A 14,477-nucleotide genomic window follows, 5' to 3' on the forward strand; every position below is an offset into this window, starting at 1 on the left:
ATTTCCCCAATGAATATGCATGAGATCTGTGTGCATGCACTGCTTTCAATGCATAGTCATTGGGGAAATCCTGAAAGCCCGACTTTGAGATCCCTTCTTTAGGCCATATTCTTTAAAAAGAGAATAAGAGAAATGCTTACTCATGAAGTTTGCTATTGAAAATTTGTTTTTGTTTTCTCTGGCCCATGTGGGTGGGGTTAGGCATGGGAAAATGCTTGGCTATTTGAGACCTGAGCATACCCACACAGATTACTTCCTGGACACGAGCCCATCCTACCCATACATCCATTCCTTTGCTGCATGCCAAATTTAGGTGTCTGCACACGGACAGGACCATCGCAAGCGCTAAATGCGCCCTGTGTGACACACGCCCCCAACTGACAATGGTCCACTGCTGCCCCACCCACTTTGGTGACATCAGCGCAAGGGAAGCCAATGAACGGCTTCCCTTGCACCCTTTGTGGCCGCACGAGCTGCAGAGAGCTTGCTGTGGACCTGTTTTCACAACCCCGATTCATTTGCTAACTGGCCTCCGCATCGCCTTAAATCTGCAGTTCTTAACCCAGTCCTTGCAACACACCAAGCCAGTCAGGTTTTCAGATGCCCACAATGAATATGCATGAGACAGGTTTGCATTCAAAGGAGGCAGCACATGTAAATTTATCTCATATTCAAGTTCATTTTATTATATGTTATTGCCACAAATCAATATAAAATAACATTTGAGTGGTTTACAAAAAAATATAATGAAATCTAGGGAATAGGGAGGACACAGACTATAACTTATAAGAACAAGGTTAAACAAACAGCAAATGCCAGGGAGGTCACCATTAATGGAAGAACTACAGCATTAATTTGTCAGGGAAAGGCGGAGCGGGAGGAGCACAAGGCTACAGCACTGCGTAATCTGGCTGGGTCAGTTAATGGGAGGCCCTGAGTAAAGAAAAAGGGTCTTGAGGGCACCCTTGACATTTTGAAAAGAGGCTGTCAGCTCTAATAACCATGAAAAACTCATTGCAAAGCTTGGGGCCAGCAGTACTAACAAGTGTTTCTGATGTGCTCCCTGCCAGATATGGCGGTGGGAAGGTGCGATGAGGAGACACTCATTAAATGAATGGAGGCTTCGTGTTAACAGGTACAGAATGGAGAATTTTGCTAGAAAAGAAAGAAGACCTAAGAACATAAGAATTGCCAAACTGGGACAGAGGCCAACCCAGGTCCCAAGTACCAGACAGAAACCCAAAGAGCAGCAGCATTCCAGAGCTGAGATTGTGATTTCATAATGCCTCATTCCACCAGGGCCTAAGAACCAACCTCAACAGTGATGTCACAATGGCTTCATTGTTCTATACTTGGCTCACTGAATAACATAAGAAATGCCACACTGACACAGACCAATGGTACATCAAGCCCAGTATCCTGTTTCCAACAGTGGCCAACCCAAGTACCTGACAGAAACCCAAAGAGCAGCGACATTCCAGAGCTGAGATTTGTGATGTCATAATGCCTCATTTCACCAATAAGAGCCAACCTCATCAGTGATGTCACAATGGCTTGATTGCCCTATACTTGGCTCACTTAAGAAAATAAGAATTTCCAAACAGGGACAGACTGAAGGTCCATCAAGCTCAGTATCCCAATTCTAACAGTGGCCAATCCAGGTCACAAGTACCTAGCTAGATCCCAAGTAGTAAAACAGAATGGAGAATGTGGTGAACACATTCAAATTCACTGTGGATATCTTGAAATCCATACTGGCCCAGTGTGTCCTGAAGACTGGGTTGTTAAGCTCTTACTTAAATTCTCTATTAACACGAAGGATATACTGGCCAGGTATTGGTAAACCGCTTGTACCAGGAAAATGAATGAGCGGTATAACAAGATTAATAAACCAAAGTGGTGAGAAAACATGTGTTATTTTTTGCAGGCTATCCTGGGTTCTCCTGTATGCAGCAGTCATTTTGTTCATGTCTCTTCTAATGACTGTCACCGTGAAGACCATCTCTCCATTCTCTAAAAGCAATATCTTTCTGATATTTTTTCTGTTTTTCTCCTACGGCGTGTCTTCGGTGAGTATTAACGTTAGAACCTGAGCTCTGTCCTCTGTGCTAAGGTTTGCTGATTTTCAATCTCTAGATTAAGGGACCCTTTCTCTAAAACACGTTAAAATATGAGCTTTAGTGCGTTTTATATTTTTTTATAAATTTATAACAATTTTATTGAAAGAATCCAGTAAGAAATATAATAAGATAATACAAAAATATATTCATTACAATAAGAATCATAATACAGTGGTACCTCGGTTTACGAGTGCACCGGTTTGCGAGTGTTTTGCAAGACGAGCAAAACATTTGCAAAATCGGTGCCTCGGAAACCGAGCATGGCTCAATTTATGAGCACCCCCCCCCCTGCCTCGAACCGGCACCCCCCCCCCGCCATGATCTGACCCCCCCTCCCCCAACACAATTGGGCACCCCCTGCCGCTTCTTACCCTCATCTGGGCACTCTTGAAAATCGGCCTTCTCCTCTGCTGGGCCTGCGAGTTCACGTTCTGAAAGTGAACTCGCAGGCCTTGAGCAAGCTCAGATGCTCAAGGCCCAGCAGAGGAGAAGGCCGAATTTCAAGAGTGCCCAGATGAGGGTAAGAAGCGGCAGGGGGGATGTTGGATCGTGTCAGGGGGGGTGCCCAATCGTGTCGGGGGGGTCGGATCGTGGCGAGGGGGTGCCCAATCGTGTCGGGGGGTGCCGGATCGCAGGGGGGGACCTGATTGCGGGGGGGGGGGGAGGCTTTGAGGGGAGCAATGCCGGTTCTCGGGGGGGGGTAATGCATCAAAGCGAGTTTCCATTGTTTCCTATGGGGAAACTCGCTTTGATAAACGAGCATTTTGGATTACGAGCATGCTCCTGGACGGACTATGCTCGTAATCCAAGGTACCACTGTAATAATATTTCATACATATTTATATCATTCCTCCAAATTAAATTTCCATATGAACTAATCCATTCCTTTCTACACCCCCCTTGATTCCATCCCCTTCCCCCCCTACACTTCCCTCCAAATGAAATCCCCCACCCCAGATGAAAGGTGACAAAAATAAACAAACAAAATAAATATCTGGAATGAATTAGATTTTATTTATTTATTTATTTATTTAGATTTATATCCCGTTCTCCCAGTAGCTCAGAACGGTCTACAAGTAAACATACACAGTAGAAGTAATTAGGCAAATAAGATGTACAATAGGTTTAGGTGCTTGGACATACAAGATTGTGCAGTATTTATCAGGGTACAAACAATTTTTCAGAGTACAGACAATTTATCAGAGTACAGACTAAGAGAGGACTATACTGAAATTTAGGAGAAGTTAAATAGGGGAGAGAAGAGAGAGGTGGGGTTTAAGGGGGGGTGTAGACTGAGGGAGATCTTTAGTTGAAGAGGAGGGTCTTTACCATTTTACGGAATGTCAATAAAGAGTTCTATTGCCTGAGTTGGGGGGGGGAGTTTATTCCAGAGATGTGGGATGAAGTGGCTGTAGGATCGTTTGCGGGCAGTTTCTGAGAGGAGGGACCTTCCAGGGGGAATGCATAGGCGTATTTCCGATTTTGAGCGGAGGGTGCGAGTGGGGGTGTAGATGGGAAGCTTAGATTTTATGTAGGAGGGGGTGGTGGCATAAATTCTCTTGTGGGCTACTGCTAGGGCCTTGAAAGCACAGCGCTGGCTAATTGGGAGCCAGTGTTCAGCGCGGAGTGCTGGGGAGACGGGATCATGGTAGTTGAGGTTGTGTAGGAGGCGGATAGCTGCATTTTGGACACGTTGGAGGCGTTTGAGATTATTTTTGGTTAGTCCATTAAATAGGGAGTTACAGTAATCCATTCTGGAGAGGACATATGCGTAGAGGAGTTGGGCGAGGTCAGGTGTGGAGATGTAGGGTTTGATCCTTTTCAGTTGGCGGAGGTAGTAGAAGGAGGTGGAGATTACTTGGGATATGTGGGCAGATAGGGATAGGTGTCCATCTATGGTTACTCCTAGGCTGCGTACCTGATCTGTTGCCGTTAGTAGAGTGGAGTCCCATGCTAGGGTAGGACGTGTGAATTTGGTGCTAACCTTAGCTTCATCGTCAGTCATTGAGAATTAAAGTTCTTGTTCTTGGTGAAAGATTTTGAATATAAGGATCCCAAACCTCCATAAAAACACGAGTTTTTCTAGGCGAACGTCGAACCTCCCAACTCTCAAATAAAAATAAACGATGCAATTGATTCTTCCAATGCCAGAAACTTGGAGATTCTTTCTGTAGCCAAAATTGCGTATATGCCCAATCATAAGCGCTTTCTGAAATAAAAGACCAAAAACCCCCCACAAGCAGCTGCTTTTCCAAAAATGATTCCCCTTGGAGAACCCACCACAGGATTACCCCATAAAGAACCCAAAAATAATAGGATGGCAGACCAAAATGATTTGATTCAAGGACATAACCAAAAAAGCATGAGATAATGTACCAGGATCTTTATCACATTTAATGACATGCCTGTATTTTAGCATTGCATTGACTGTGATCTAAATGACTAGCCCGTATTTTGGCACTCATTACTACTTCCTGTGTGTTGGCTTGGCTGCATACGTCAGGGCTCAAGGAGCATACCAGCTTTCGCTCCTTGGCATATCGTCTTTATGAACTTCTAACATCAGATCCTATTGTCTGACTGGAATTTACTTTATTTCTTTTATTTATTGTTTTCTCAGGTACTTTAGCTAGATTGTGAGCCTTCGGGACAGCTAGGGAAATCCAGAGTACTATTTTTATTTACAGTGGTACCTCGGTTTACGAGCGCACCAGTTTGCGGGTGTTTTGCAAAACGAGCAAAACATTCGCAATATTGGTGCCTCGCAAACCGAGCTTACCTCGATGTACGAGCACCTCCCCCCTGCTATCCGGCACCCCCCGCGCGATCCGGCACCCCTCCGCTCGCGTCGCAACCTCCGCCGTGATCCGATGTCCTCCGTACCCATCACCCATCCGAACGTATCACTTAGCCCCCCCCATCTGGCATCCGGCACCAAGGCACAGGACATGCCGGTGCCCGAAGATCTCTCATCCTTTTTGCTGGGCCTTGAGCATCTGCGCATGCTCAAGGCCTTAGTTCCTGCTCTCTCCGAGATTCTCGAGATCTCCGAGAATCTCGGAGAGAGTAGGAACTAAGGCCTTGAGCATGCGCAGATGCTCAAGGCCCAGCAAAAAGGATGAGAGACCTTCGGGCACCGGCACCGGCATGTCCTGTGCCTTGGTGCCGGGTGCCAATGGGGGGTAAGTGATGCGTTCGGGTGGGTGATGGATACGGGGAGAATATCAGATCGCGGCGGGGGGGGGGGGCGATGCGAGCAGGGGAGGATTCCGGATCGCGGGGGGTGGCGGATCACGCGGGGGGGAGCGCAATGCTGGTTTGCGGGGGGGGAGGTAAAGCAGTGCCACTGGCCTCGGGGGGGGGGAGGGAACGAATCAAGTGAGTTTCCCTTACTTTCTATGGGGAAACTCGCTTTGATATACGAATAATTTGGTTTACGAGCATGCTTCTGGAACGAATTATGCTCGTAAGCCAAGGTACCACTGTATTTTATTTTAATGTATCTTTACTCTATCTTCATTGTAAACCGCTTTGAACCTCACGGTATAGCGGTATATAAGAAATCAAATCAAATACAAATTTAGTGCGTTTTAAAGCAGGACTGCCCCATGCGCTAAGCCCATATTTTACATGGTAGTATAGTAAGGAGTTTTCTTCCCTCTTTTTTTTTTTTTTCGTGTGCAGATTTTGTGCTCATTTTTTCCTTAGCTGGTAGGCCTTGAAAAAAAAAAAATTACACAGGAGAAATTACCATCTCCTACTCGGGAAGCGCTAAGTGCACCCATGTTAAGTCTGCGTTATCCAGTTAAGCTTAGGTTCGGGTGCACAGAAGTCTGAGCCAAAAATAGGTGACACCAGAACTTAAGCCTGCTTTAACCAAGTGTAATTCCTGGTGCCCAATATGGGCGCGTACATCCCCAGTGTTCTATAACCCTGCGCACAAATTTTAGGAGTGCCCCTGACCTGCCCATGCATCTCCCACACCTTCTTTGGGGATCAACACTGCAGGATTTGTCACGTAACAAGATGTGTGCAGAAGTTCAAATTGGTGTCAATTATCACCCAATTCGTGGCATGAATTGGCTCGTTAGGCAATTTAATTGGGTGCTCATCTTGGATAGTATTCGGACGTTAGCATGCGCTATCTGGATAATCCTTCCATGCCCGTTCACTGCTCATGGCACATCCCCTTCTGGAAAAAAATGAGGGAAAAAAATAATAATGTGCAATTTGCACGCATTGACGGGCAAATTACCACGGAATGCTTTAACAAGTTTTACGGTAGGCATTTTTTTCCACTTTAAGCTCTATGGAAAAATTCTAAAACCAGCGCCTAAACGTAGGCATCGGTAGGTGCCCTGCTGGCACCTAAGTTAATTGAAAAACGCCATTAAAAATGGCAAGGTTTAAGCGCCTACCGACACCCTAATAAAAGGGGCTAGAATCGTAACTAGGTAGCTGCTTTAGGCCGTGGAATGCCAAAGTAGGTGTAGCCAACACCGGAAGTGGCTAAAGCGACTACCTAGTCTCAATTCATGCCAAGGTAGGTGGCTGAAATGTAGACACAGAAAACCCTGGCCTACATTTCAGCTGCCTATCTATGCCGCGGGATCCTAAAGCCAGCCCGCAGCTGTCACAAGCTGATCGCGGCAGGGGAATTTATCCCCGATCAGCTGAGCCAGCCTGACTCCCTGAAGTCCTGCCAGCTCTGCTGATTGGGGAGGAAATTCTCCCTACTGCATTTGTAGCAGAGTACCCCCCTCTAATCGGCAGGAGCAATACCCATTCCCTCCACGCCTCCCATCTAAAATCGCCAAGAGGAATGCCCACTCCTTTTTGCCTGAGAACAGCCCCCCCAAACCCCTCCAGACCCCCCCCCCCGAGGAGGGATGCCCACTCCTTCCTGCCAGCAGGCCCACCTCTTCAAAATGGTGGGCCTTCCCCTTCCCGGTGCATCCTGGGATGAACTGGGTGGGGCCTAAGACTCTGATTGGCCCAGGTGCTAAGGCCCCTCCCATCTGACCCACCAGTGCCAATCAGGGCCTTAGGCCCCTTCCCGGTGCACCCTGGGATGCATTGGGAGATGCCTAAGACTCTGACTGTTAAAATCTAACCACTTTGTGGAGTGACTGGAGAGTTTATCCAGTGGTGTGAGGGAAGATAAGTTACTGATAGCTAAATTCGCTGGAGTAAAGAATCTGTGTCCCAGGTGCTGCTGTAAAATAGACATCTACTGTGTGTCCTTATGTCCCTCAGTGTCACAACTGCATGACTGGGATTCTATCTCTTTAAGATCTGTAATCACATCTTGACCCTACCCAACCAGAGAAACAACAGACCTGACCCAGGATTTGAACTGGGGTCCTTCTCATTGTACTGCACAGCTCTGTACCTTTCAGACTAGCCCCCGTGGCTTACCAGTTCCTCCTACCTGTCCTTCCACAGTCTCCCTATGAGAGCTCATGACTAAGCAATTTCTCCTTCAGTCAGCTGACTCCAACCCTTCTGTTCAGGCACATGGAGCCTCTGTGCTGATGCTTAAGGAGTTTTAATCCCTTCCCAAATGTCCCTTAATTGGTAAAGAAACATAATGAGAAAATCAAAAGCCCAATTGTTGAATTAACACATATAACAGTTGCTGTTTGTACATCGATATGGAGCTTGTCGGTGAGATTTGCCATTTTGTTCTGTTTTAGCTGCGGGTGCGAACAGTACCGGGCAGAGCTTTGGATTCTTGCCCAGAAATAGATAAGAAGAAGAAAAAACCAACAAATTTTGTAGATTGAATCAGGTTGGGCAGACTAGATGGACCATTTGGGTCTTTATCTGCCATCATCTATTACAGGGATCTCAAAGTCCCTCCTTGAGGGCCGCAATCCAGTCGGGTTTTCAGGATTTCCCCAATGAATATGCAAGAGATCTATTAGTATACAATGAAAGCAGTGCATGCAAATAGATCTCATGCATATTCATTGGGGAAATCCTGAAAACCCAACTGGATTGTTGCCCTCAAGGAGGGACTTTGAGACCCCTGATCTACTATGTATGTTACTATGTATTTCTGTTCCATTCATCATAGCCCAAACTTGTTGCACGAAAGGATAGGTGAACGTAGGGTTACCATATGGCTCTAGAAAAAGGCGACCAGATTGAGACATCCGGGTTTTACTCCCAGTGCTTTCAATGGAAGTAAAACCGGATATCTCATTCCTCCTTTTTTCTGGAACCATATGGTAACCCTAGAGAGGAAATGTTCCTAAGGGCTAGGTCAGTTCTCGCCTATTAAATAATCCAGCTCACGTTCAGAACAAGTCAATTGCAATTGTAATTCAGGTGTCTGAAACCTTTAAAAGCTTCTGGTTTTGTTTGTGATAAGAAGCCATCATGTTACCTCATTATCTTCTAATGGAAAGGAGGTGAGAGCAGAGGCAATGACTGAAAGGGCCTGGGAGGATTAAACAAGGCATCGGCATCTTTTTGTGCTGTTATATCGCATCTGCTAATTGCATGGACATGATCAAAGTGTCTAATTGCATGGCTATGGCGCTATAACGATTTCAGATAAAAAGTGAGGGATGCCAGGCCTAAATGGCTTCTGACTAAGGAACCTCAAGGTTGCTGTTACTGAACTGTTACCATTAAGCTAGAAAACAGAAGAGTGCCAGGTAGTAAAATCTATTAGGATAATGGGAGCGGCTGTGAGAATTAGTACAGCTTACGCCAGACTTTTTGAACCAGAGTTTCTCCAGCATCCCCAAAGTGATTCTGCACTCCTCTTCATCTTATCACACACACACTACCCACAGCGCAGTGGCTCACTGGTTGAGCTGCTGCTTCTGAGTCTAGTGGCGTAGCGAGGGTAAGCAGCGCCCCGCCCTCTTCTCTGCCCACCCCGTTGCTGTGCACGCGCCCCCCCCCCCCCTGCCTTTCTCCCGTAGTTCTTTAATTTTTCCAAATCAAACCGCATCACGAGCGTGCTGTTTGCATCGTGTCGGGGCCCGGAAGTGACGTCGGAGAGAGCCGACGCGGGCAGCAAATTCTTGTGCGCTGGGAAAATTAAAGAGGTATGAAGGAAGGGAAGGGGCCCACGTTTGTGGCAGGGGGGAGCGGAGGACTGAGAGGAAGACAGGTGCCGGCGTCTCCCCCAAGACAGTGCCTGGGGTGGACCGCCCCTACCCTTACTATGCCACTGTCTGCACCCGGAGGTTGCGAGATCAAATCCCGGTGCTGCTCCTTGTGACCCTGGGCAAGTCACTTAATCCTCCAGTGCCCACTGTTGTGAATGCAAAAGGCAGTATACAAGTCCCCTTTCCCTTACTATCTGGGGGTTCTAGAATCTTGCTTACTCTTTGAGATTCTACATGGAATCTTGCTACTTTTGGGGATTCCATATGGAATGTTGGTGCTATTTGGGGTTCCGGAATCTTGCTTACTCTTTGAGATTCTACATGGAATCTTGCTACTTTGGGGGATTCCAAATGGAATGTTGGTGCTATTTGGGGTTCCAGAATCTTGCGTACTCTTTGAGATGCTACACGGAATCTTGCTACTTTTGGGGATTCCAAATGAAATGTTGGTGCAATTTGGGGTTCCAGAATCTTGCTTACTCTTTGAGATTCTACATGGAATCTTGCTACTTTGGGGGGTTCCAAATGGAATGTTGGTGCTATTTGGGGTTCCAGAATCTTGCTTACTCTTTGAGATTCTACATGGAATCTTGCTACTTTGGGGGGTTCCAAATGGAATGTTGGTGCTATTTGGGGTTCCGGAATCTTGCTTACTCTTTGAGGACTCCACATAGAATGCTGTGGCTCACTGGTAGAGCTTCTGCCTCTGTACCCAGAGGTTGTGAGATCATATCCTGATGCTGCTCTTTGTGACCCTGGGCAAGTCACTTAATCCTCCAGTGCCCACCGCTTTGAATGTCAGCAAAAATGCAATAAACAAGTCCCCATTCCCTTTCCATTTTCTGGTACAGCAGCCTGCTTTTACTACTTACTCTCGGTGGTGGTGGTGGTGGTGGGGGAGGGTTACTCCTTCATGGCAAGAGAAGGGAGAACAAAAGCTATCAAATCAGCTCCGACTGTAAACATTCAGCAAGAGGAGCCATGACTTGTATGGGTGGAGCTGGGATTTTGCATTAGAACTAAAGATATGGAGTGTGAGTCGGGACTTCCAGGATCTGTTTGGAAGGCGAGGGACAAAGAGGTACTTGCTGACGAATGGATGTTTGAGGATAGAAGTGGTTTACAGTTTGATGGATGATGTTTGAGTGGGGTAAATGGTTTGGGATGGATAGTGAAGGGAGAGCTAGTGAGTGGATAGTGGGGTGATGGGTCTTACAGATCAACAGTAGGGGAAGAAACCAGCTACTTCAGGGGTGTCATTACTCTTATGGAATCAGAACAGTGAGCATTTAAGGCGAGATGACTAGAAGTGGGCCTGAAGATGTGCGGAGGACGCTCAAAAGAGTATCAATTGAAATTCTGAGGGGGGGTTGGGTTTCCTTGTAATTTCAGAACATATTATTAAGGTTGCTTAGCTGAAAAAGAAAACATTGTAAACCATCAGATTTTGAAAATCCATTAGTTTGATAGGTATTACGTTGGCAGCTTGTTGACCTGTATCGAGGAATCCCATTCTGAAAGGAACGCACACAGGTCTTCCTTTTCCCAGGTCAGCCAATTTATTCATCTGTTTGAATCGCTTATTCCATTTTTATCACGGCAGCAGAAATGGAAAACAAACTTCCAGGAGCGAAATGGAAAATGAATTGTTAGTACTAGTGCTGCCCGATTCAGGGAAAAAAAATTTGATTCGATTCAGCCTATTGAATCAATTTTTCGATTCGATTTTCCTACTCAATTGGATGTTTTTTTCAAACATCCTGGTGGGTTTATTTTATAGCCTATTCACCCCCTTTGCCTTTTCCTAACCACACTGGCGCTGTGGTGTAAACAAAAAAGACTTTTCCTCTCTCTGTTAAATCCTAACTCACGTTCGCGGTCTAACACCAGCTCCGGCAGGACACACGTTTCAAATCTGACACATCGCAATCACAAAACAGAAAACAAAATTATTTTTTCTTCCTTTTGTTGTTTTGGTCATTATTCAAATCACTTCGGTTCCTTCCTTACACCACAGATCACATCTTCATCATACTCTATACCTAGCCCTTTCTCAGGCTCTATAGCATGGTTCAAAGTCTCATAGCACTGCCGCTCCAACCCTTCAATGGTCTTCATCATATTTTTCACCCGCAGCCCCACATCCCATTTTTACAAGCTCATCGTTGAGTTCTTGTAGCCCAAACATATCCATAGCATCTAAGACTTACCGACATGTGTTCTCTGCCCTTTCCAAAATGTTGATGTAGCCATATTCTGCAGGCTCTGGACTGGAGCAATGAATGTACTTTCTGGGTCGAGAATACAGTACTTCCTTAACTTTTTCAGCAATCACCCGGAGAGAAGGTTGCAGGATTATAGCTGGACTGGCTGGGAGTTGAACACCCTTCTCCCATTCTTGCTGAGAATTTGGAATTTTCATGGCACTTAGGTCTTTCCAGAATACCTCTGCGGGTCTCTTTTGTTCATTTGCTGAGAAGCAAATTATTTCCCCTTTTACTAAACTCTCGCGCTCTGTCCTGCTAAGAGCCCAGGATGCGTCAGGATGAAAGCGTTACTCCCGACGTTCATAGAGATCCTATGAGTGTCGGGAGCAGCGTGGGGCATTCAGCGCGGCTCCTGGCGCTGAAAACCGCTAGCGCGGTGCGGCGGTTTAGTAAAGGAAGCAGCGTTTCATCCTGACGCATCTGGGCTCTTAGCAGGATAGAGCGCGAGAGTGATAATCTTCAACACATCCGGGCCACAGCAGGGGCTGGAGCGAGAGGCCATGGTAACGCCGGAACAAATGGCTGCAGGGTGTGCAAAGAAATCACCTGTTTCGGTTACTCTGGGCCGGTGGCGCTGAACGAGAGTCTGTTCCTGGTCTAGGCAGAGGCCTAACTACAGCGGGAAGGTACATTTAAAAAAAAATATAATAAAAAAACAGTGACAGTGAAAGGAGAAACGGCCAGGCCGATTTTTTTTAAAATACGAATCGATTCAAATCGATTCACCCGAAGTGAATCGGTGAATCGATTTGAATCGTGAATAGGGCAGCACTAGTTAGTACAGAGAGATGCAGTTCATTCCCGCCCAAAGCATAACTTTATACTTTGGGAAAAACGTGGCGCTCACAGACTTTTAACAGTGTGTCCCACACTCGTAAGTATTAATAGCTGTGAATCAATTTGCTGTTGAGAGGTGCAGGCTAGTCAGTTCAAGTGAAGAACACTAGTGAATTCACAGTCGGATGAGCACCTTGACTCCGAGTAGAGAATGACACGGGGAGAAATTTGTCCCCGCAGGAACTCAGTTCACCCACCCCGTCCCTGCAAGTTTTGTCGCTGTCCCTGCCCTATTCCTGTAAGCTCTGCCTTAACCATAGGCATCAGAAGGCACGACATGTTCTCAGTTATGGCCCCCCCAATTATGGAACCTTCTACCTCAATACATTAGAGAACTAAAAGACTTGTCAGTATTTAAAAAATCCTTAAAAACACATCTTTTTAATGATGCATTCGATCTTTCACTTGCAATTCCATAATTTTTTTTTTATTCTTTTAACATATGGAGCAGATTTGGCACTAAATTTCCCCTCCCTTTTGTTCATTCCTTTATTGTTTTTCTTTCTTACTTTATCAAGCATTGTAACTTTTCCCTATTTTTCCCTCACGATTCACGTTAGTTTAACCACAATGTACGTGAGCACCTGATACTTATTTGTAACCTTTTATTATATTGTACATCGCTTAGCAAACTAAATAAGCGGTTTATTAGATACAAATATAAACTTGAACCACACAAGCCTCAAGCACTTACGGTTTTAAAGCGTTTGAGTCTTGTGCAGATGAGAACGGAGCTTGCAGGAATGGGGCAGGGGCAAGGACAGAACTTTCGGGGACGGGGAGGGAGAATGAGTTCCCGTGGGGGACGGGAAAAAATTTGTCCCTGTGTCATTCTCTAATTCTAAGCTCATAAAGCATGTAACACCAGGACAAGTGTTCTACTTTTACGGAGAGGGTGGTGGATGCCTGGAGCGCGCTCCCGAGAGAGGTGGTAGAGATGAAGATGGTGACCGAGTTCAAAAAAGCGTGGGATGAACACAGAGGATCTAGAATCAGAAAATAATAGCAAATGTTGAAGAACTAAGGCCAGGACTGGGGCAGACTTGCACGGTCTGTGTCTGTGTATGGCCGTTTGGTGGAGGATGGGCTTGGGAGGGCTTCAATGGCTGGGAGGGTGTAGATGGACTGGAGTGAGATTTGACGGAGGCTTCAGGAGTTGGAACCTAAGAACAGTACCGGGCAGAGCTTTGGATTCTTGCCCAGAAATAGCTAAGAAGAAAAGAAAAACAATTCTATTCAAAAAACACTTCCCTACTTACTAATCTCCTCCCTACTCGCACATGCTTTCTCCCCCATGTTAACACATTAGTTAACTCCTCGAACCATACCTACCAATATATATTCAGAAGCCTAATTAAGCACCCTCCATCAGTATCCAATAAACTTCTTCCTTCAATGTTAGATAACGTTTTTCTGTTACCCGAATATATTGTTATTCTCCACTGTATTCTGCAATTTTCTTGAATCTTTGCTATATAATTCTCTCGAAAAAATCCAGATATCTTCTATTTGTAACTCTCTACTGTAACATGTAACTTACATGAATCTTTGTTATGTAATTCTCTTGGAAATGTCCAGATCTCTTCCAATTTGTAATCCGCTTAGAACCGCAAGGCACAGGCGGAATAGAAATCACTAATGTAATGTAAAAACCAACAAATTTTTAGATTGAATCAGGTTGGGCAGACTAGATGGACCATTCGGGTCGTTATCTGCCGTCATCTACTCTGTATGTTACACTATGTAAGTAAAGTTGACAATCACGTGACCTGACTGAATCCATCTGAAAGACCAACTTAAGTAGCACGCTAGCTGTTTGAAAAGGGCTGCGCGTTTGGTAACTTTTTAATTTCATTCTTCTAGATTTTCTTTGCCTTAATGCTGACTCCCATTTTCAAAAATTCAGCCTATGTGGGCACTGTGGAGATTGTGGCTACAATTGTCTTTGGCGGTGCAGGCCTCTTGATCGTCTTGGTGGAGGACTTCCCGAAGGCGTTCGTGTGGCTGTTGAGTCCCATCTGTCACTGTACCTTCGTAGTTGGCGTTGCTCAAGTAAGACAAGTGTTTTTTTTATCCGATGTAATTGCCTAACCTTTTCCTATCGTAATACGTTTTGCGTTACGCTG

At 45.7% G+C, this 14,477-nt stretch overlaps 1 protein-coding gene across 2 annotated transcripts in view; it reads left to right on the forward strand.

Moving 5' to 3' along the window:
• ABCA5 (ATP binding cassette subfamily A member 5) overlaps positions 1-14,477 on the forward strand; it is a 153,137-nt gene that overhangs the window by 25,633 nt on the left and 113,027 nt on the right. For both annotated transcript variants that reach the window (XM_033962419.1, XM_033962420.1), the window contains exons 7-8: positions 1,928-2,069; positions 14,215-14,403. In XM_033962419.1, coding sequence (XP_033818310.1) covers positions 1,928-2,069; positions 14,215-14,403 — 331 coding nt within the window. The remainder of the gene's footprint in view (positions 1-1,927; positions 2,070-14,214; positions 14,404-14,477) is intronic.

Source organism: Geotrypetes seraphini, chromosome 10 (genome assembly GCF_902459505.1).
Source record: "Geotrypetes seraphini chromosome 10, aGeoSer1.1, whole genome shotgun sequence".
NCBI lineage: Eukaryota > Metazoa > Chordata > Amphibia > Gymnophiona > Dermophiidae > Geotrypetes > Geotrypetes seraphini.